We start from the raw sequence: 23,907 nt of genomic DNA, 5'->3' as shown, positions 1-23,907 counted from the left end.
TCATACCATTCAACTATATGGTTGTGCATCGGTCGTTCGGTTCGGTTTATCGGTTTTTAGTTTTTAAATACGTTAAATCAATAAGATATTCTTTATCAAATTTTGGTCATTAACGATTTGATTTTTGGTTTACCCAATAAGAAAATGTTGATAAAATAAATATTGTATATAATTTGGTACTTCTCTAACAATTAGGCACGATACAGTGAGACAAGCAAATCACATGTAAATACATTGATATAGTGAAACAAAAAATATAATGAGAAATTGCATCAATAAGAGTAGATGTAGTACGAAGGCTACAATAACATGTTACAACCAAAACATAATATGGAATTTCTGATGTGAAGTAGAAGTACTATGACGTGTGAAGTGTATAGATCGTAGTGTAGAGTATTGATATAGTGTCTAGTTATGTTAAATTATTAATATTTAATATTTATGAAGGATAATATAGTTGTAACTTACTATCGTCTTAATGGGTTAACGATTTACCCAATAACTCAATACTAAAACCGCTAACCCAATAATTTTTTTTTATAAAACCATTAAAAACCCGTTATCCCAATAACCCAATAGCAATTACCCAATTACATTTTTTTCGATTCGATTTTTGCACGCCCCTACATTCAACTGTGATAAATCTCTGTTCTAATTTTTAATTCTCTATTGGAGAGTAATTTTTATTTATCGAATTTGGTCCTAACCAACCTTCATGCGCTATATCTTTCCGTTCTAAAATCTAATACTCTATTCGAGAGTTATCTTTATTTGTCAAATTTGTTCCTAACCAACATTTATGTGTTATTGGATTAAATGATAAAAACATTGTACTATATATTTATCATTCTTTTTTATCCTGGAAGACTAGCTCTTGATAAAATCCACTACTATTGAATCCTTTCTTGGCAAAACTAGTAGAAATGAATACCCTGTTAGTTAAATGATTTTTGAGTTAAAACGAACATCTAAAGAAAATTTATTTTTAGGAGCAATTTCAAAATCGTGCAACCTCCGTTGCCGGCCACAGTCGTGCGACCTCACTGATCAAAGAGCATAAATAATTTAAGAATTCCAGAAATTCGACGACAGATAAACTAGTTGGAACTGTGAGGACCAGTGCAAAAGTAAGCTTAGATAATATGAAAGTGCAACTCAAAAGCCTTGGTGCTCTTCAACATACTGTTGATTAGATCTCAATTTACATCTTCAGAGTAAACTGTGTTTTTGTGTGTCATATGCCTGCTTAGACTATAATTTACACCTCTAAGGAGACAAATTTGATGGATTAAAACACACTTTATTCACAATGTCTGTACAGTAAGAGCGAAAAAACAGCCGCTCCACCACCAAAGTAACTTTCATGGAATCCGAAACGTCCCATTCTGGTAAAAGCAAATCCTTCTCTGCCACAGACGTCAATGCCTACTTATCTGCCAGAGATGTTCTATACTTTAGCAAAAACTATTCAAAAAGATTCTATAAACTAGAACATCTAAACCATCAAGGAAATTGCTTTTTTTTTTCCTTTTCCTTCTGAAAAAAAGGAGATGGGAGAACAAAGACAGGAAAAACTAATGAGAGGACGGATCAGGTGCCTGCGAGATGCAGAAAAGAGAACAATCAAAGGGAGCCAATGGCAATAAGAACCTAATCATCAGCAACATTTTTAGCAGAAAATATGACTGGAAAGTGCATAAGAGAACGTTTTTATCTCCAAAATCAATTCAACTGATTCTAGCTGTCTTGTTTTAGTAACTAACATAACAGAACTTCGGGCTAGAATTCTTTTGACTTAGCTGGGGGTTAGTTTGGGGGAGTGGAAAGAAATAAAATACCTCATGTGATTCAAACGTTTACCATCACTTTAGAAAGGGAAGTAGGACATGCAGAGGGGCTGATGCAGTGTAGTCCAGTCATTTATCAGATTCCACAGGTCAATTCTTTGGATTACTAAAGATCCTACTATGAATTGCAATTTATTTATTTTTGAGAAAGGTAACTTGAATATGAATTGCAAATTTAAAGATCTAAGGGGTCGTTTGGTGTGATGGATAAGGGGAGTTAATCCCAGGATAAATTTTAAGTACCTTTTATTTCGTTGTTTGGTTGCAAATTAAAGCTTGGGATAACTTATCCTAGGATTATGAATTAGTACCGGGATAAGTTATCCCTCACATTGGGTGGTATAGTAATCCCGGGATAAGTTATCCCTCACATTGGGTGGTATAGTAATCCCGGGATAAGTTATCCCTCACATTGGGTGGTATAGTAATCTCGAGATAAAATCGGTAAATGACAAATATATTCCTTTAAATCCTTTTTATACATCATTTTTCACATTTATGTATATTTACATTATTTTTAATACCATGTATAATAATATTTACAACTCCTTATTTTTATGATAATTATACATATTTTTCTATTAAAAAATTACACTATATAAATATAATTTTTATTTATAAATTTATTTGACTAATTCTTATGTTTATTTTATTTTGATTTCTCATAATTTTTCTTCTCTTTAACAAACTTAAAAGGGAAGTTCTATTTTAAGCTAAATAAGAAAAAAATTATATTTTTAAATACACATGGTACTTATCACGGGGATACATAAACAAAAATATTTAAGTTAAATAAAATAAAAGTTTTATTTTAAAAAATGAATAACTAAAGCTCGCAAAAGAAAAATTTTAAAAAGTTTAAATAAAATGAAGGGTAATTTTGTAAACAAACAACTTGTTCTTAAAATTTATCAATATATATTATTTTGAATACAACAAACCAAACACTCAATACGAAATAATCTCAGGACAACTTATTTCATCATAACTAATCCCAACATAACTTATCCAATCATAACTTATCCCATCATAACTCATATTCAAACCAAACAACCCCTAAAAAGTCTCCCTCCCACCATGCGGAACAGTACAAACAAAGCAGGGACAAAGCAATTTGTATAGATTTTAATGTATCTTTTGGTCATCATTTGAAAGCCTCAAAAGGATATACATTCAGTTCTTTCATCAACCATAAACTATTCTTCAAATCAATTGATCTAACATTTTACCCGGCAAAGATGATACTTTTGAGAATTCCTAGAGTAATCACTTATCCTTGAATTGACATACAAATTCTAACCAAACTAAACCACAAAAAAAGAAACTCCTGCCAAACTCTATCTGACACAAGTACTCGCTAAAATCATGTACAACTTTAACCTAGCAGATGAGGATGCCGAATATCCCGGTATTCAGAACCGAGTTGGTCTACTACCTGACTTTTTCAAGAGAGTTGCCAGAAGTCCCTACTATGCAGAAAGTCCAAACACCAGACCCGTCCTTACCCAAGATTGCATTTTTTATTGTAAAATCTCATTGATCAATTTTGAGGTTCCACCTGGAATTTTGATGCTGAGTCTGGAGTTTAATTGTTGGAAACCATTTTTTAAAATCTTAGGCACTTGATTAGCATTGTGTTAATGCACTCATCTTACGTTTTATCAGCAAGCTCAGACACTTCATTAACACAGTGATAACTGATAACAGAAATATCAGGAAAAGTAAATTGAAGTTGAATTAAACAAAGGAATTTAAGAAACATTAATCACGAACAATCATACAAAGGAACTGTCCGGAAAACCCTGCCGCCAAGACAAGCAAATGAAACTGATCTATTTGCATTGCACTACATCTAAAGCAAAAAAAAATTATCAGAATAAAACAAAGAAATTACAGACTAACCTTAATAATCTGTACATTGAATAGTAGCAGATCGCAGAACATTGAACATGCTGTGTCTGAGTCAAAACTCGGGACTGGACAGTTGATAACTTTTTTATCATCTTAGACGAATTCCATGGGCCTAGTTAACCTGCATGGGTCCAAATAAGGTAAAAAGATAAACTACCTGTCAGTAAGTGAAGACATATATAGAGAATCTGGCGATCCTGAACTAACCTTTACCAAACCTTGTGAAAAAAGTTGAGCTAAAGCATCAAAAAGTTGCCGATATTCGTTTGATGAAGCACCTTTGGACTCCGATCTAGTCCATGAGAAGCCACCTACAATGTCCATTCAAACAAATCAACAAATTGCTACAACTAGAGCTACGTAATAAAGATAATTGTGAACCATTGTTTCTCAGATTACAACGTCTTATTTAAAGCAATAGTTATGCTCGTTCAGATTTCAGAAGACAGGAACAAAACTTCCTTGTTATTATAAAGATAATCAAGATAGTAACTAACATCAAAGAAGAAGACAATTGATACCGTGAAGGGGAATAAGAAAAGTAAAAGCTATAAGAAGACAACATAGTGCAGGACATGCAATTACAATAAGCTTAGCTTAGGTACGTTTGAGAGTAAGGAACCATGAACTTTGCAAAAGGGAAAAAATGGCTCGTGCCTGCTCAATTTTCAGTAAATGATACTCCCACCATCCCAACTTATGTGATAGTGTTCGACTGTGCATGGAGTTTAAGAAAAAAACTTTTGAAACTTGTGGTCTAGAACATGTCACGGATTATTTTGTTTGGAAAAAACTGGTAATGTAACATGTCACAGATAGCTATGTGGCTATGAATCATTTCATTAAGAGTACAATGAAAGTTTCAAATTAAATTGTTTCTATAAATTATTTCACTAATGGTAAAATGGAAAGCTTCAAAAAATTGTTTCTAAATACAGAAAAGTGTCATTCTTACTAGAACAAATGACAAAAGGAAAGAGTTTCACATAAAATGGGACCGAGGGGATACATAGACATATAACATATATATTGGTGAAAGAGCCTTTAACCGTCTAAGCAAAGGAGGTACCATAAGCAGTGGCTCACTGGTTGCACTCTTTAAGACATTTCAAAGCTCAAAGATGCACGTGGAGTATATAATTAACCCTAGATTTTTAAGCTATACTACTTTTTTCAATGCCTTTAACAGCTTTTTTCCATTTAACCCAAGACAATCAAAGAAAGAAGAATCTCTACTTTTCTATTCCTCCAGAGATCATTAGCATTTCTTTTTACCCCCTTCTCTTGTTTTTCCCTCCAAGGACATTAATCATACCACCTAACAAATAGCACAATAAGAGAAACTCAGTCACAGCAGCAGTAAATTATGCAAAGTTCTTTTCTATACCATATGAGTTAAGGCTGCATAGCGTTCCTCATTTAGGTACAATGGCTTCCCACGATTCATTCCGGAATCCTGCATGTATAAAGAGAGTTTTGAGATCCAAAAGGATAACCAAAGACCATAGCACTGTGCATGTATGTCTACCCACACCAGTCTCGAATTGACCCACAAAAAGAAGGAAATACAAAACAGAAGCAAAGTAACCACTATCCATCAGATCCTAAGAAATTAAACAGATTAAGTTGGACTGTCACAAATTGGAAACTCTAAAGACATTCCTAAAACAAACTTGACCCGGGCCAATTTTCTTTTTAACTCAAAATATAAAACTAAATAAATAAGTAATCAAAATAAAAATGTTGAGGTCGATTTGTGGGCATAAAGAACCTTAGCTAGCAACATTTCTCAAATAAAAGGTACCTATTTTAGTTGTTTCAGATTTTGAGCTTGGGGGTTCGAAATAGCCAGCAAACTTCATAATAGAAACTAAACTTCTACGTTGTGCTATTTTGAAAAGCAACGTTTCTTATATAAAAGCACCTATTGTAATTGTTTCACATTTTGACTTCTCGTTGTGCTATTTTGAAAAGCAACGTTTCTTATATAAAAGCACCTATTGTAATTGTTTCACATTTTGAGCTCGAGGGCTCAAAATAGCCAGCAAACTTCAAAATAGAAACTAAACTTCAATGTTGTGCTAGGAAGTATAAACTCTTTTAAAAATAACAAAATTATATATTTTTTCACTGTACAATTTACGTGTACATATTATGTGACTGTTAAAACGCTTCTCGTATTAGTGCCAGAAATGTGAGTGGAACAGAAAATAATGATATAAAAGTATGTGACAAACAAGTAAACTACAGTTAGCTCTGTGAGAAAAATACTAAGGGGTAGAATGAACCATTGAAACCCCAAACACCTTTCTTGACAAATAAAACCTTGCAGAACTGATTATCAAGGTAGCAAGATGGCCATTAGGTGGCTTTCAAAACAATTAAGGATTTAGCTATAATTCAAAAATAAATACATGACCCCACAATTCAACTTCCAAAATTGAAGTCCAAAACAAACTGGACTTGCCTGATTGCCTGCCCACTTTATAGCAAATTTCAAATTAGAAGCAATTAAAAGAAGAATATCCATATCCGACCAACCATTAGGTCCAATTAGGGCTTCAAAAATCACCGAATTCAAGGATTCCCAATTAGAACCTTTTACATATCAAGTTTACAAAGAATTTCACATTTCAAATTTTTGTTGTTTTTTTCCTAGAATTTTTGGGAACTAGTTTGGAGTGGTTAGAGAGTATACAACCATCTTCTTGTAAAAAAAATCACTTTTCTCATTCTTCACGACACATCTACCTAAGTTCTAGCATCGCACCAAAAAAGAAAAGATGGAAGAAAATATAAAAGAAATAGCACAATAATTGTTGCTCCACAGCTTTGGGCTTTGGGTGAAATTTGAAAACAAGATATGGCTGGCTACCTACAAATAAAGCAAAGTCTGCCCTTCTGCTCTAAGATGGATCCCCCACCCAAAACAAAAGTTGATATATTCATTGGTGACACACAGAGAGAAATAACAAAAGAAGATGGATGTTAGGTTGCATTTTAGGGTTGTGGGTTGGAGAGGAAGTAGAATGCCAAGAGGGAGGGCAGAGGGGTTGGCATTGCCGAAGATGGAAGAGAAAGGAGATGATGAGGGGAGACGTGTTATGGTCAATTATGAAAAATGATTTTGTCAGCAGATACCTACAAAGAGGTACCATTTATGACCAGTTCCAACTCTACTTTCAGTTTGTGGACAAAAACAGGGAAAACAACTCCAGTGCCTAATTGAATTGACTCCAATTTGGAAGGACATTCTTGAGACACTCAGTGATCTCTCCTTAGGTGAAACAATCTATTTTTCCCCTTCTCCATATTCTTAGAAAATTAAGAACAAAATTGTTGTCAACCAAACACAAATCTTCTGCAATCAAAACCCCTTTCATACCATGCAAAAGATAGCTAAACCACTGACTTACCTCTTCACCAAATGCGTCTAAGTATGGTGAAGGCCATGATGCCTGACGAGCAGATCTTTGAAGTAACACTGTGGTTTTCTGTAGTGAAAGGATAAGTAAAAGTCATTCTACTTGTCCTAAAAGACGGTATTGCATCAAAAAGATCAAGACAAAAATACAAGAGCAAAAATGAAATACCACTTACTTTGATTAATAAGAACACCCCAGTACCCGCTCCACATGCCATTGCATGTGTTTGGCACCCACTTTCCCTGGTAAAATCAAATATGTCAGACATAATTAAGAGGACTATCAAAAGAATAAAAGATGCACTTGAACCTGCAGCATGGCTTCCAATTCGGAGAGCACAGTCTACCACACAACAAGCACAATGCAGGCTCCTCCAAAACAACTCCACAGTCTGGACAATGTTGTTTAATATACCTTAAAGTAGCACCAACGTATCCAAAACATTCAACGGTTATACAAAGATAGTAGACAAATTGGATACTATTACAAATATAGTAGACAAGTCAAATACAATACTCATGCATGTATATAACCAACCTCTGTAGGAGGTCCTGGTAAAGATGAGGCAAAAGCATCAGTTTAAATGGGACTGCAGGGGTAGAATACATAACACCATTCAACGTGCGAGCTTCAAACTGCTTGGAGAAATGACGCAGCCATCTTGGAACCACAAAACGTACTATTTCATCACTAATAACATCATCAAGTGGGGGAATCTTAAATAACTTTTCCAACTTTTCAATCTCATTGAACTCAACTGGTATGTTTCCCCCACATTCCATTGTTTCACCCATTGAATATGGTAATCCATCTAATATGTTACTGCCGCCACTAAATGGTGCTGATACAGAAGAACGAACCAATTTCCACAACAATGCGCACCTTCTTAAATAAGGAAAACTTAGGCTACGGATTGCATCTTTGACATCATGCGTTTCAATATGATTAGAATCAAAATATATGTAAGCCACTCCATTTTCCTCGATTATTCTATAGATGTCTGTAACTAGAGAATCACTACATCCTGACATAGACAAACTACTTTGTCGCTTTCTGCTATAGGTAATTACAATCTGAAAAGAAAAAACAATGACTTAGCACCTTCAAGAAAAAACACACTAATTAGTAGTAGAGACAACAATTGAACAAAGAAAATATGTGGTAACCTGAGTAATAGAGACAACATAGAAAAGATGAACAAGACACAGGAATGATTTCTCGCACGACAAAAATTGGCACGGGAGGCAATATAAAACCCACATTAATGATGAAAAAGCATCATGTGCAAGAACTGGATCAGAGGATCGTTTCCAGAACTGAATATCAGGGTACTGTAATTCCGTCTCAGAAAATTCCAAGATGTCTTGCATATTACCTGCAAAGCACACCAACAATCATAAACTGCTTCTACATTCCCCTGACATCGATTACCACTATATCCATGTTTCCAGAATCTAAGTTTTATCCTTAACAAAATAATTGAAGCACAAAAAGCAACTAATGGAGCAGGAACCGTACCTCCAACAATAGGACTATCTGGACACTCATCTGCAGAAATGTCTGAGCATATAGACTTCACAAACAGCTGAATTCCTCTTAACCTCAACAGGACAGTAAGTGAGTCCTTTGTCCGTGTGCTTTGTACAATGCTTAGTAATAAGGCAAATATAAAACAGTTTGTAGATTTGAGTTCTTTGTACAGAGCACCAAGGCTGTAGTTTGGAGCTAAAGAAGTATTCCCAGATCGAGCAGCAATTTCTGTCGACATAAGGGAGTACTTGAGTGTGTCGAACAAAATCAGAGAGTGACTAAGCCTACCAGATTCTGAAATCTTATCCTTGTCCGGAAAATACATTTCACATAATACCCGAACCACATAATCAAGATTTACTCTCATCTGCCCGAATTGCTGAAGTGGAAGACTCTGTAAAATCTCTCTACTTCCAGCAACATCAGCTGCACTTTGCAGGAGAAATAAAGCTTCTTGAAAACGAAGCGTTGAAAGGCCTACAGCATCTGATGGACCAGTTGAAAGAGACGGTGTTGACCTTTTAGTTTCGGCAGGTAATGCTGGCAGAACTGAGTTAGCAAGTCCACGGCATACAGGACAGAGGAACTCCCCCTGAAAAACAGCAAAAATGACAAAATAATTTAGTATCAACTCCATCAGAGAGCAGAGAGTAAGACTAGAATGGAGGTTTTTTACCTGATCTGGATCTACAATATGACCCCCTTCGAAAACAATTTGTCTGGTATATCTGCATAAAAGATATGAGACAGTTACTGCCCTAAACTTGCAGAATTGGAGGGAAGGTTTACTATGGAACACAATAACACATCCAAATAGGAAGTTACAAGAAACCTATTTAAGTTTGAGAAGGAAATACTAGAATAAAGTAGTCTAAATGCATGGCCAGTAAAAGGAAACAACCCTATTACAAAGAAAAGAGAATTCCGCCAAATCAGAAAAATTGATATTGGCTTAAGACATTCACTTCAGTGGTCAAACAAGACGGTCTCAGAAGTACAAAAACAAAAGGAATGGATTAAAACCAAAGCTTTCAAGGCAACGCACCCTCTTTTGAGTTAAGAAATTAATACCTTTCCTTTAGTGAAGATAAATAGCGGTCAAGACATCCCTGATGCACAGCATGCCCACAGGATGAAAGATATATTCCATCACAATCTGATGGACCAAATCCCTTGTATGTTGGAAGCAGCATACTTGACTCCAATTGTGCCTTGCGGCTATTCGTTGATGCAGAAGGACTACATTCTCTTGAAAGAGCAGAAATGTATCTTCCAAGCAGAAGTGACTCAGCACTCCCATTATCACCCAAAGCTGAAAGTTTCCTATCATTTTTTAAAAGATCCCAGTTCCGTGAATTAGCATCCATTTCTTCCCAAATCAACGAGTACATGTGTTCTTCTAGCATCTCGAAGGAAGAGGATGTCTTTTTCTTTACAGTGCTTGATGCGCAAGAGGGTTGAATGTTCTTCATTAAGGGGAATTTTTCCTTGATATATTCCAGAAATGCTTCCACTTCCTTAGGTTGTCCTTCTAAAGCAAACTCATTTACTTTATTTTGGATTAATTGCATTAACCAAGATGATGAAGTAATTTCTGAACTTCTTGAAAGATTGCTCCTTTCAGATGAAATATTTGGCACTTGTTTGGCACAAGACGTGGGCTCTTTCCCAGGGCGGCGAGTTTGTTCCCATGAAGGAGGACCTCTGTTGGTGCAACTGAGAAGCCTGGATTTCTTATTTCAGGAAGCAAGATGAAATAAGTATTATTCCACTTATCAGGGGATAAATTAAAGTTCAATAATCAGATAAATCACCAGTCATATCCAAGCAGAAGAAATTGATAGTAACACATAAATAGAGCCACCTACCTGAAGAAGAACTAGGTGAGATACAGGACTTCTAGAATTTGGATCACGGCAAAGAGAGCAGATAACAGGAGTAGCCTCTTCAGATCTAGGTCTACCATCTGAGTCGCACAAGTCTTTGCCATGTTTAGAATCATCTGCCGCAACATCTGTTGTGGAATCAATGCTTGCTAAAAACTTGGATTGTTGAACCCTCATCTTCTCCTGTAAATTTGACATGGAATACATTGAGAAAGTGACAGAGTCAAACAAGACTCTCCCTGTATTATCAACTGAAAACAGAAGGATTAAATTTTCTCTGGTTCTACTATGGTATGGCAACATAGCACAATGGAAAGTATACATTATAATGACAATGAAACAAGTAACATTCTAAATATATGATATGTTAAAACAAAACTTTCTAAATTTACGCTTCTAATTACAGAAGGAAAACCAGGCCAGCTTCAACTTTAGGGAGAAAATTACATTGCAGCACATCATTCTTTTTAGTGCCGAAGAGCTTTTGTATGGGGTCATATGCATTTGTACATGTTTGTCACCATATTTGGCATGTTGTAGGTTCAAACAGGTACCAACTATCTAACCTTTATCTGGAACAATAATTTCTTCTTTTCTTATTGACAGCAGTGTTCGGCTAACTTATGCACCTTGACTATTCCATTAGGTACTGAGTAACTCTGCACACCATTGATGGAAGGAAATCGTTTAGCATTTTTGCCTCTTTTTGAACTTCAAAATGTGACCTCATGGTTCTCCAACTCCATGGACCACAAAGCCACACCATTGGGTGCTTATCCAGAACAATATTTTCCTCTGTGGTATAATTTAATTCTGATTTCCAATTTCCACATTAGACTAATGACTAGTAACTTGTTCAAGATATCACAGGGAAAGATATTGTTCTAGCATTACCTTAGCTGGTGGATAAAGCAGCAAGTCATAGACACAGTTATGCATTACACCTTTTCTTGGGAAACATGGAGGAGGTTATTTGCAATCATATTTTTTTAATAAATACAGTTACCTGTTTGCAATAAAAGACTAATGTTTTGTGCAGTTTGGGTGAGTTTCTGTTAATTAAATTATGTGGTTGTGATAACACTAAAAAGGTAGAGTTTGATAGGTTCAGAATCCTCCTTCTCCCGTGTATATGCCTTGATGTATTGCAGGATAAAGTTATGTATCCTACTTCATGGGGAATGGAATAGGTTTATTGCCTCAGCAACCAGTGAGGCAGAACATTTTTTTTAATAACCATGGTGTCCAAGCCAGCTTGTGCACACGCTTAATTCCACGGGTTCCTGTTTGCTACCTTCCATTACTACAGGTACTAGATAACTTTGTCCACCAAAGCTTGGAAAGATGGGAAGAAATCACCAAGTAATTTTTTTCTCCACTAGGATTTGAACTTGAAACTTTCTAGATTTCTTGTAAGAAGATATAAGATAGAAAGGGCATCTGTGCATGTCACATTGTAATTAGGGGTCACTTCTACAGTTAAGTAGTGGAGTCCAATTTACTATGGGGGGTTCAACCTGAGACTGGCAGAATACTCTCAATGAACAAGTTACCAGTTTCGGGAAAAAAAATATTCTCAATCTACATCCGAGAGATTGGTGAGAACATCTCCAATGTTTTCACCTAATCCCCAACCCCCACCCCCACCCATAGCTCAGTAAATACTTTAAGTAGGGATACTATTTCATCTAGAATAAGTTGTATTATTTTTCATTTGTCATTGTAATTTCATTTGTTGAGACACAAATATTAATATAAGTATTCTGAGTTAAGAAAATGGATACCTTCATCAATCAGCTGCTGAATTTGTAGCTTATCATTTTACTTGAAAATTAATATGCCTATAGTCCAGGTAAGGCATAATGGAGTCAATAGACTCAAATTTAACTCCACCAGCCAAGAGTCATCAACGGGGAAGAATGTGATTTTACACAAGAGAGAGTATATTTATGTGATAGTAACAAACTAGAGGGGAGATCAATGTAGTTTACACTTTACCCTACTATTTTCATTCCAGTAACATCACTCTTCTCTGTCATATAAAGAATTTTATACTAAGCATGGTTTCATCCAATGCTGCTAGAAGAAGAAAAAAATGACTTTAAAAATGAACACAAGATTTTTTCTTAAACTGGAATTGTGCCAAAATTTTCTGTTAGATAAGACGAAATTGACTAGGCCTCCATTTATTTATTTATTTATTTTCATGTGAATAATATGGACTCCACTTGTATAAGTAGATGGAGGACTTCCCACCTATGTTAACCCTTCTAATCATTTGTTGCTACATAAATTCTACTTATTTCCTTATTCTCTGTTCTTATCCAAAATAATGTTACCTTGACATTAGACCTCTGTTTTCCAAAAAAAAAGTCAGTCATCCTAGCATATATCCTTGCACTCTTGAGTCTAAGCGCGGCAACTCCAACACACATTTTCAGCATCTCTTCTGTCATATACATGTGGGGCTTCTAATCCATGAGGATTCCCAATCTGAGGTAGAGCATACTAAGTTTATGTTTCAACATTACATGCTTATAAATTTTACACATGGAGAATGCCAAAACCTGTCCAGATAAGGATAATTATTATTTTTATTTGGTACAGACCACCACCCCAAACCCTCTACCTAGAAATCCAACGGTTGCATGTTTCCCATTTTGTGCCTATGGTGACTCGAACCCCAAACCTTATGGTTGGATGCCGGTCTTTACCATTAGGCTATCCCTCCCTTGTTGTATGCCAAATAAGGAATCTCCACTTCTCAAGGCATAAGATACATAGCTAACAGCCAAACACAACACAGCAGCAAAATGAACAACTTAAGGTTAATTGTCTAGAGAGCAAAAAATAGATTATCCGTATTTAGCAAATTATTGAACAACAAATCATTAACTTCTCTTGGGTAATCTCACCAGCATAGCAGCTTGTCTCTCTCGAGCTTTAGCCTTATGCTTATCACTGTCTGAAAATGATCTGAAGCTATTCATATCACCACTTGGAAAGGATCGAGATAACTGATTGACCACATCTGGAGCAAGATCTTGCAGTTTTTTCATGCATTCAGGTTGTAGTTCAGCAAATTTCTTCAGAACACTTTCAACCAAAGATAAGAGGTTAAGCATTCCAGCCTCCACAAAGTAATTTTCTTTCTTGTGTTTCCTCATTAACAAAACGAGAAGAGATAGCAAGCTCTGATCACCAAATTTACCCACTGATATTTCTTCACAAGCTAGAGCTAAAATTGGAATAACATCACCATTATAGCAACTATGTTCACCAGATTCCCTCTGTGCATGACAAATATCCAATGCTAATGACAGCAAATGCAGTGCTCTTAACAGAACACCATCTGGAGCACGTGAAGCATTTGATGCATCAGAAAACACAGCATATGATACAACAGCACGGACAATTTGGAGGACTGTCCTACAGGTAGCTACTTCAGCTATACGACCAAGTGGTGGATAAATCTTGCTCCATCCTGGAAGCTGAGTGGTCAATGCCGATGCATTACAGAAACGCATATATCTCTCTTCGGCTACTTGCACATCCCTCGAATTCCAACGAGGATGGTACAGATCCAGTTCCTTCCAATACGGCAACCGCAGTTTGTACATACCCTGTGATAGATAAGGAATTGGGAAATATCACAGGACAGAAAAATGATCAAATTGTTTTCCCTTGGAAATGTACAAGGATTAAGTATGAACCAAATATCAGAAATAAACCTGGTTCATGCCAGATGGATTTGAATAAATTGCTATTTTGTCCAAAACTTCTTGAAATTTATCAATCTTGGATAGGTCACGAGGAAGAGACTTCACCAGCTGACTATGAGTGGCATCACCAATTGATAGTCTATATACTAATTCTCTTTGCAAACATTCACTTGAGGTTAGCCCACAAAACCGTCGTTCTCTCAATATTTGAATAATAAGAGTAAGCATCTCTTGAACTAAAGTGGGTTCGTACCTAGAAAGAATGGTGAATTGTATTAGACAGAGCAAGTAGTAGATGCATGGGAAATGTACCTGCGAGGTTCCAAAGCATCATATATTATCAATACTAAACACATACAACAAGGTACACTGCCAATCAAAATATACAATGCAGATCTCATGTGAATCAGATCTTCTAAGTCTATCTAACCGTAAGCATATTAGCCAATTCATGCCCATGTCCAGCAATAGCTCAATGGAAAGACTATCAATCATCTCAAAGAGAGTATATAGTAGCAAGTAGCAACTAAAAAACCCTCTACGAACCCAAACCCCAGTTCTTTTCAGGGCAAACAAAAACCCTGCAGCAAACTATCTTAAAAGGAGTTCCTTTTTTTATTAGATCGTCAAAGTCATGTGAATGCTTAAGGATGATGCAACTCGTAGATGTTAAACACATCCCTAGATATATGATTTTTCCAAACATGTATAATGATCTCTACAGGCATGATTTAAAAACTTTTTGGAAAAGTACGCAGACTGTTAAGAGTCGAGTAGGTACAACTATAACATAGCATACAAGGTACATTATCATGTCCCGTTCCTTCATGTATTACATATTTTTATATTAATATCAAGTAAAGGTTCAATGTCTACCTCCTCCCCCCACCCCACCACACACACACACACTTCAAAGGAGAATTTACTTATAACAAGTATGTCCTTAGGGCCTAGCTATTGTCTAATCTTCTTTTTATCTTATTTGTTTAAGTTTCAGGATTGTGCAGATACCTCTGCCATGAAATAGGACACAGTTTAACATCTTTGGCTCCAGTGGAGCTACAGAACTTACAAATTTTAACAAGAGCAGTGGCACGACAACGACTTCTATCATTTCCTAGGTTATTTCCTGTTTGTTGTCGGAGAAGATTTTATTTAAGTACCAGTAAGAAAATATAAAAAATTCTGGAAAGAACAAATGTAAATAAGTAACGTGTGCATGTTCGAACTTGGGACTTCCATGTTGGAGGTCTCAAGTTTGAAACCCCTTGCCAGCGAAAGCAAGGGGTTTGCCTTCTGGGTCGAGCTCGTCGCACCAGGCTGGCCTAGTGCGGGTTACCTCTCCTATGTGGTTTGCGAGCTATTGCATAGGAGCGAGGGTTTTACCCTGTGCGCTCCCAAAGGATAGCGGCTGCGGGTTTCCCTTGTCATCAAAAAAAAAAAACATGTGCATGTCCTATAATATTAATAGAAAAGGCATCAGAATAATGTATTCTAAAGACAAAAACTTCATAAAAAATCTCAAATATATAAAATCATCGATATTTTTCACTACCTCTTTCTCAAAATGGAATTGCTGCATAAAAATGTCAGGAAAGATGTAATTTATCAAGGATTTCTTTCTACAAGGATTTAGCCACTGTTTAATATAGGTGAACTTGTATATCAATTAACAAGACTAATTGACAAGGCCAGTACTAACCACAAAGATTACTGTTGCACAATTAAGTAAAATTATGGAACATGATTATTCTGACGATGATCAATCTAAGGGTCAAGAGCATCCCTTATGTACTGATGGTATACATACATCATCAAATTAAAGAAAATAGTGTTTTATACTTGATCCCTGGAAGCAATCACATAGTGGATGAAAATGGAAGTCGTCGATGAAAGTAAAAAGGAAATGTGAATCACATACTCACTAGGACGTTCAAGATTGAACAATAGGTAATTTGATAGCTCAAAACGTTCTAAAATTCTACTGATATATAAATCAGCAGGGGCTAGTGCAGCACAGCATTGTAGCAGAAAGAGGTCAAGCTCCAGACCCTGCTCAGACCTGCATAAAATGTTTAGAAAGATATTGGCTTAATACTATCCAAAGGAATATTAAAGATTAAATCTCATATATATTAGCATAACAAAGAAATGCACTATTGTTCATCATAGAGCCATGAATAAAGACTGCACATTTAACTATATACATACCAGCGGACAGAGCGATACCACTCACAGGATAATATAGCAGCATCACCATTCCTACGCCACATTCCAGCATGAACCTGAGCACAAAACACCCTAATCCGAAGAGCATGTTCCATAATGAAGGCAGAAAAACCCTGTGGGTGGTAGCCTCCCAGAATGTGGCCAAAAAAGTCATAATGGACAGAAGATGACAACTTAGCAGAACTAGCAACTGGTTGTGCACTCTCCCCATAGCATTTGCCTAGTGCCCTCTGTAAAACCATTGAAAGTAATCGATGCAACGGATTGTGAACAGATATATCCTGCAAACTAACTTTATATACTATATCAGGCCAATCAGACAAACTCAGCAACCGCAGAGCTTCTAATTCAGATGCATTATCTCCTTCCAGCATACTGTCATCAAGACCACCAAGACAAGCTGCTTCTTGGCCCGAACCCTGGCCAGAATCCAAGGTAGTCCGACCATTCAGGGAAGGATTAGAGTATTGTTTATTATAACCTTCAGCAGAAGTCAAGAGTCTAACCTCATTTGAAGGAGGACTCTGAGATTTAAACATTTCTCTGCCTCTTCTAAACTTTGAAAGTGTCTTTTTCAACATAGAGAAATTATTGCCAGGAGTAGAACTTGTTTTTGGACATAATATGTGAAGGAGAGCTCCCGAAGTGTTATCAACTATCAGCCAATTTTCAATGGCCCTCAGGCACTCGAATGTTAAGCATAAAACAGATGATGATATTGGAGAACTATCATATGTTACTTCAGGAACCCTGGATGCATGTTCTAATGGACTCCTCCCAGCCATACTGCATACAGAACTTTCCTGTGATAGCCTTCCAACTTTTGCATGTCTTTGGCTATCTTGGTCTTCAAAATCTTCTGTGTGTGTGTTGAAGAAAGCATCAGCAGCATCTTCTGTACTAATAGAGAAAGCACCACCCACCAAAAGAGAGTGAATATTTGCAATAGAATGACCCAAAACAAAAGGCAAATGCATATTCTCACTCTCTTCTTCTACATGAATGCCAGTTTCTCTTTTTTGTGGGTCCGTTCCTTGCACGAAAGCCAATAGTTTTATCCATGTTCTCAATATATCTCGTCGATCATGAGTTGCATATCTAGGTACAACAGAATGACTCATGACAAATCGAATGTCTTCAACCACACGGAGAGTAGTTTCGTACAAATCTGACCATTTCATGACCTGAATAACCAAGCAAACCTTAGCAAACCAACGACTGGCAATTCATAAATATGGTAATACCACTAACGATGAAAGTGTACTGACAAGACCATAAAAGTTAGGTAGAACGAGCAAAAAATCAAACAAAACCAGTTATGTCACCGCTGAATAGAACTATCAAATAAATTATTTAAAAATATTTAAAAAACTAGTTGTTCATTTGCAAAGAGCCCAAGGCCCTACAAAAACAAAATTCATATCAAATATTCATATATTTCGGATGTGCATACTTCTTTGATTGGCAGAAGTAAGCCCAAGAAAAGAAGCAAAGCTAAGCATCTGCAAGCATGCACATTTTCTCTCAAAGAAAACTATGTCACCTACATCAAGCATGCACCTTCTTTTTTTTTTAAACTGGTAAGTTTACAAGCATGCACCTTTTTTCTTTCATTATTTCTCTTAAGTTGAAGTCATACACCAATCATCAATTAACTTCCAGATAAACTACATCAAGAGCAATATATGCTCAGATGACCTGCTAGACATTGCCATCAACACATTTACTCTGTTACAGAGAAAAATAAGACCAAGAGGCGAGCACTTGAAAATTCCTCTTAGTCAATCAGTCATGCGTCTCTCCAAACAAATATAGAAGCATATTCTATAGGCTAATAAAGAACATCAGAAACCCCAATGGTGAATAATCTGACAAAGGAGTGCTTCAGAAAACTCATTAAGCAGTAAATCGTCAAACTAAACTTAGACTATACATAATTATTCACACGCAAACACATAGCACTAAAGAGCATTTGACCTTGGGAAAGATATGATGACCCATTGAAAAAACTCCTAATTCACAAGAACTTGCAGTTGATATGTTAAATACTAGCTTGTATTGCTTTTATTGCCTGTACCATTGAAACAAATAAGAAATTTCACAGCCAAAAGTGTCACCAACAGTTGATAAAGTTAGAACGAAGACCACTTTGAATTCCAACATAGGCAAAAAAGCTACATGATTACTTCTATCTGCCTGATCTTTGGTAAGAAAGTCACTCTAAAGTTGATATTCCTCGTATTGATAACTACTTGATAAAAGTATATCAAAATAAAAGGCGGAACCCATCGGCAGCCCCATAAAGTTGGCGCCAACTTTCACTTAGACACCTCAAGTAGGGCCGCCCTGTTGTGTCATTTTGACTTTTTTTTTTACAATCAACTAAAATTTAAAGTGTAATACACTTGTGGATGACATGGCATGATGACTAATTAAAAAGGGACATGTGGCATTTAGGTGTAAAATAATAATTTGAAAATAAAGTATAAGAAAAAAAACTAATTTTCAACAAAATTAAATAAATAAAAATTACCTATGGTCTACAGTCTACACTCTACACACACCTTGTTCTTCTTCCACTTTTTTTTTCCTTCTTGGTTTTCATAAGATCTTTAAAAAAAAATCTTTTTCTTTCTCTTGTGGTAGATTTGGTATGGTGGACTATTTTATTGATCGTGATTTTCCGGCGAGGTTCCGACAAAGATGATAGGATTTCACTTTTTTGTGTTTTGTTCTTTCAGGTGGATATAAAGTTTCCAAAAATTAGTGTGATACCAACAGATAGAGTTCAATGCATTTAACGAAAAGAAACTCTCTAGATAAAAAAGAATTTGATTCGTAATTAACCGGCATTGAGGACTAGTGGAAGTATGAGGTACGCTGTAGAATAGTCGAGTTGTGCAGCTGATCCAAAGAAGGAAAAAAAGAGCAAAGCAAAGAAATTGCATTTGATCATTAGGTCAATTAATACATAGGAGATTAAAAACTAAACTTGGCAATCCAAGGTTATTCTGTTCAAATAAGATGAAAACAAATTCATGTGCAGGAATTAATGGCCTTCATTTCATGCACTTGTCTACATATTGCAGAAACTAAAACAATTTTATGTATTCAGATTCCAACTTATTAAAGGAAATTGAGCATTATGACTTCATTTCCAGCTTTTACACTTGACGTAATTAATACCTTAATCTATCTGTGCATAGGAAAAGTCAGAGCAGTTATGTGGAGTTATGTGGAGATCGCAGAAGAAGTCTACACCAAATATACAAAAATCTTACAGAAGAATCATACATACATCTCCATCCAAGAACAAAGACCAGACTATTTAGTAACATAAGCTAAAGGGCGGCCCGGTGCACTAAGATCCTCTTATCTGCGGGTCCAGCAAAAGACCGGACCATATTGGATCTATTGTGTGCAGCCTTGCGTTGCATTTCTGCAGGAGGCTCTTTCCACAGCTTGTAGCATGACACTTTTGGTCAGACAACAGCAATTCTTACTATTGCACCGCGGTTCACCGTCTTAGTACATAAACTACAGAGGGAGATTTTAGACATGTCTAAACGTAGAAGGAAAGAGGGTAAAAAAAACAAGCTATTACAATTTAACGAGTATATAAACATGTTTCTTATCAGGGGAAAAAAAGTATATAAACAAGCTTATATCAGAACTTCACATTTCGCACAATAATATAATGCTCCTTAGTTTAGTATAATTATCATACAACATTACCTGCAATTTACCATCTTCTCCAGCGCAAGACGCAAATATGTCCCCTAAACATCCCAACAGCATGGGTAGAAGATTCATTTCCTTCACAAGACGCGGGGTCAAAGTAGGCACAGTAAATATCTGCACTGAGAATGTTGATAGTAGTGGATATTTGTTGAAAACTGAATCATTACATTCCCTTGTTGCCTCATTCACAACAGTTGGATAATAGCTCAGAAATACTTTTGCAAATTCATATTTAAATTGAGGTTCACCCAACAATTTCAACAGCAATTCATGAATCTTCTTGACATTTTCTTCAGTGATCATGAACCTCTCTGCCCTCACAAGAATATCTAGTAAGCCTGCTGAACAAGATACTCTCCTAGAGATAAAACTAAGCAAACTTTCACTATGCTTACAGAACTTCAATAGCATCTCCACCACTGCAGATGTTAACTCATCTGTAACCATTTTGAGCTCAGTAGCATGATCATTTCTTCTAGGATTTCTCCCAGAGATGCTATCTGGAAATAGAAGCCTTTTCCTCCAACAAGACAGTAATAAATCTAGTACAGGCCCCATTGAGTTTGCAAACTCTTCTGGAAGAGGTTTAATCTGCTCAGCTCCTTTGTGCTTGGAACAAAATCCTTCACGTTTCCACGCAGTAACATCTCCACAATCACAGCAACCACCACCTGTATAAATAATAGAGTAATCGTGGTCCTTATGGTTTCCATTCTGGAAACATGGAACACATATTGCACATGTTGGATCATGCTCACACGTACGGCAACGATATGCAATGTCATTGTTACCCCAAACAGCCCCACAAACACCACGCTCACCAGTGTCTTCCAGTTGCTCCAGAGCTCTACTTGGTTCACCGTCAAACATCAACCACTGTATCCAATCCATACTTTCTTGGAATAAATCTTTAACATTAACGCTTGAGCTGACCGTGGATCTTGGAGACTCCATTTGTTGTTCTGTAATAATCTCCATTGCCTCCTCATTAGTAGGCAAAAGTGCAGGGACCAACTCTGCTATTTGTGACTTATTATTCTTCACGTAAGCAACTAAACCAGGCTGTAGTTGTTCCAAATTCTCAGCAGGAACTCCAAGAATGTCAAGCCTCTGATAAGAAAACAAGGGATTACATGTCAAGATCCATTATTCCCCCTTCTTAAACCAAGAGCAAATAGGGAAAAGATACAAATATCAACAAGGGATGAAAGGGATTACATGTCAAGCATCTGACAAGAGGACAAGGGATTACATGACAAGTTCACTTGTCCTATTTATTGATATTCCTCCCACAGTACAAAAACTAGAAATGGAAGAATTTTACTATCAAAAATCTGGGTAATGCAAGATACCACATCCTTGTGGTGATTTTCATTTTAATCGCGACAATTAAAACATATATAACTAGGGTTAACAAAATCACATCAACTAACGCTCCCCCACCCCAAACAAAGGGAATAAAGGAAAACATAATTTTGGGATAGACAATCAAAGGGGCATTCTGCACAGTTCTATGAATGGGAAGAGGGCAAGCATAGTACTGAACCAAAAAAATCACGAAAGTCATAGGGAAGCATTTGCACTTGGTACCAACTTTGTACCAAGCTATTTTTCCTAAATATGTCATCCAATAAGAACTGCTATTGGAATGAAATGAGAATAGAACGGAAAAAATATAGAGGATTCATCCAGCCGAACCTAACTAGTTTGGGATTGCAGCATAGTTGCTTGATTAATTGATATCATCTAACAAGAAGGCAGCACAGACTAAGAGAGCAACAAGTACCATCGTAATAAAACATGTAGGCCATCATTTGCTTCTCTGGATCAATGAGTTTCTAATATATAAAAGAGAAAAGGATAGGGGAGAAGGCTGCAAATCCTGTGATTATGTCTATGTTCCTTATCCTCAAAAGCACCGTGTCTAAGCAAAGGTGTTCTTCTTATTTGCCTCTGACCACTACTGACCTCATTACAAGTTGATCAATTTTATGAGCCCAAGAATTTTGAAACATTAAAAAGTCTGTCTAAGTATCACCATTTAAATGATATCTTAGATAGTGACAATGGAATCATACAACTTTTGTTTTACCACCAAAATCTTTCTTCCATATCAATCATCAAATATTGGATATGCTTCACCCATTTTCACCTGCAGAACCTTTAATTGTCGTACCACTCACCATTATGAATACTCTACTCCAAATAGATGAGCGTCTGATTCTTTGTTCCAATAACATAAGCTTCTCCTCGTTAACCATCTTCCGTTGTAATAACTGGTGAAACTTCAAGACCAATGTAGAAGAAGTATTGAACGTTAAACAATTTTAAGTCTCCATATAACCTCAAAAGCATGCAGACTCTTCAAACATAGGAATAATCCCCACCATCACCATTACCACCCAAAAAAAAATAAAACTATTCTTTTTAGCTACCTAAAATCCTGCACTCCGTGTAGCCATCCTTCAACTTCCAAAGTACAAGACTACTGTAAATTCTCAATCATAAAATTAACAGTAAATCAGCTTCAGCCAAATAAGTTCCATTAGTTATGACCAATTACACAAATGTGATTACCCACCCACCCAACACCAATTCTTGAATCTTCCATTCAGAAACTTAAAACTAGGACATAAGAAAAAAAATTGCTTCTAGCATAGATAGAGTCCTCTACGTAGATTAACGATATTGCAAAGTCCATTCCCTCTTCTTACAGATAAAATAAGCACGGTGCAGACTCTAAGTAACATAAAATCACACATACAAAGGCCCAAAAAATTCACCTCTCCTTTTAACAGAAATGTACTGTTCTGCTAAACAATATTTCAATAATCACAAAGCCTCCATCCCATCCACACACACAGAGACATCCAAAACCCAAAAGAAAAAACATTTTTGATTTGTTCAACATTAAAAAAAGCAATTTTTTTCAAAAAAAAAAAAATGATCAAATGTTATACTTGCAAACTGATACAAACTATGAAGAAGAAATCGATTACCTGAAGAATACGCTCCATCGGAGTGAGCGTATCCGACTCCGGCGATGAGTCAGTTTCCATTTGTAACAGTGACCGAATCCAATCGGCGCAATTACAATTCACAATTCCACCAATTTCTACTCAATTGTACTGTCAGTTTAAAGTTTGAATTTCGAAACCCTAGCTGAATTTGTAGAATTGAAGTTCATCAACCGCATATGTAAAATTGAAAATTCTAGAACGATCTGTAATACAATAATACTCTTTTGTTGTTTTTTTTTTTGTTTGGATAAAAGCCTAAATTGCTTACTTGCTTTTACTCTCGACTTTTTTAGCCTTTTGGAAGGCCAACAACTTCGCTACTTGTAACCATTTTCTACTAACATGAACAATAAAATAAACATAATTTTCGTATGATCATAATAAAATATTTAACATAATAAAATAAAGTTTTTGAAGTTGAGATTTTTAAATTGAAGTTATGTTTGGAAATTATCCCTATTTTATTTAACATAAAAAAAGTTAACGTTTTATGAATGAATGTCTCAAAAATTAAAATTAATTTTCAAAATTTAAATTATTTTTGAACGCGTATTGTCAAATCTGATCTAAAAGTGATAGTCAAGTGTTGGCTTAAT

At 36.0% G+C, this 23,907-nt stretch overlaps 1 protein-coding gene across 3 annotated transcripts; it reads right to left on the bottom strand.

Annotated features, from left to right (window-relative positions):
- Positions 1-1,115: 1,115 nt before the first annotated feature.
- Positions 1,116-23,642, bottom strand: LOC102594606 (E3 ubiquitin-protein ligase PRT6-like). Of its 3 annotated transcripts, XM_006338965.2 has the most exons (21): positions 23,291-23,642; positions 22,475-22,576; positions 20,286-21,401; positions 17,057-17,734; positions 16,533-16,969; positions 16,243-16,383; positions 14,331-14,574; positions 13,515-14,222; positions 10,582-10,782; positions 9,785-10,446; positions 9,390-9,441; positions 8,702-9,305; positions 8,350-8,558; positions 7,721-8,256; positions 7,493-7,597; positions 7,359-7,425; positions 7,175-7,252; positions 5,146-5,214; positions 3,966-4,069; positions 3,750-3,879; positions 1,116-1,433 (listed from the first exon to the last, which is right to left on the bottom strand). In XM_006338965.2, exons 1-19 carry the CDS (start codon positions 23,348-23,350, stop codon positions 3,995-3,997), a joined length of 6,144 nt encoding a protein of 2,047 aa, XP_006339027.1. In that variant the 5' UTR covers positions 23,351-23,642; the 3' UTR covers positions 1,116-1,433; positions 3,750-3,879; positions 3,966-3,994. The 3 variants fall into 3 exon arrangements, with proteins under 3 accessions (XP_006339027.1, XP_006339026.1, XP_006339028.1); XM_006338964.2 differs by having other exon boundaries at positions 16,533-17,734; XM_006338966.2 differs by lacking the exon at positions 22,475-22,576 and having other exon boundaries at positions 16,533-17,734.
- Between the last annotated feature and the right edge of the window lie 265 nt (positions 23,643-23,907).

The sequence above is a fragment of the Solanum tuberosum genome, unplaced genomic scaffold, assembly GCF_000226075.1.
Source record: "Solanum tuberosum cultivar DM 1-3 516 R44 unplaced genomic scaffold, SolTub_3.0 scf00008, whole genome shotgun sequence".
NCBI lineage: Eukaryota > Viridiplantae > Streptophyta > Magnoliopsida > Solanales > Solanaceae > Solanum > Solanum tuberosum.
The sequence above is the reverse complement of the archived record's forward strand: the minus strand, read 5'-3'. Positions and strand labels throughout refer to the sequence as shown.

What these genes read in the sequence shown, in the direction of transcription:
- LOC102594606 (XM_006338964.2), bottom strand. Translation starts at nt 23,350, where the DNA reads ATGGAAACTGACTCATCGCCGGAGTCGGATACGCTCACTCCGATGGAG. An exon ending in ATCCATCTGGCATGAACCAG is followed by an intron (nt 14,223 to 14,330) that starts GTTTATTTCTGA and finishes TATCTATCACAG; the next exon opens with GGTATGTACAAACTGCGGTT. An exon ending in AGATAGTCCTATTGTTGGAG is followed by an intron (nt 8,559 to 8,701) that starts GTACGGTTCCTG and finishes TGTGCTTTGCAG; the next exon opens with GTAATATGCAAGACATCTTG.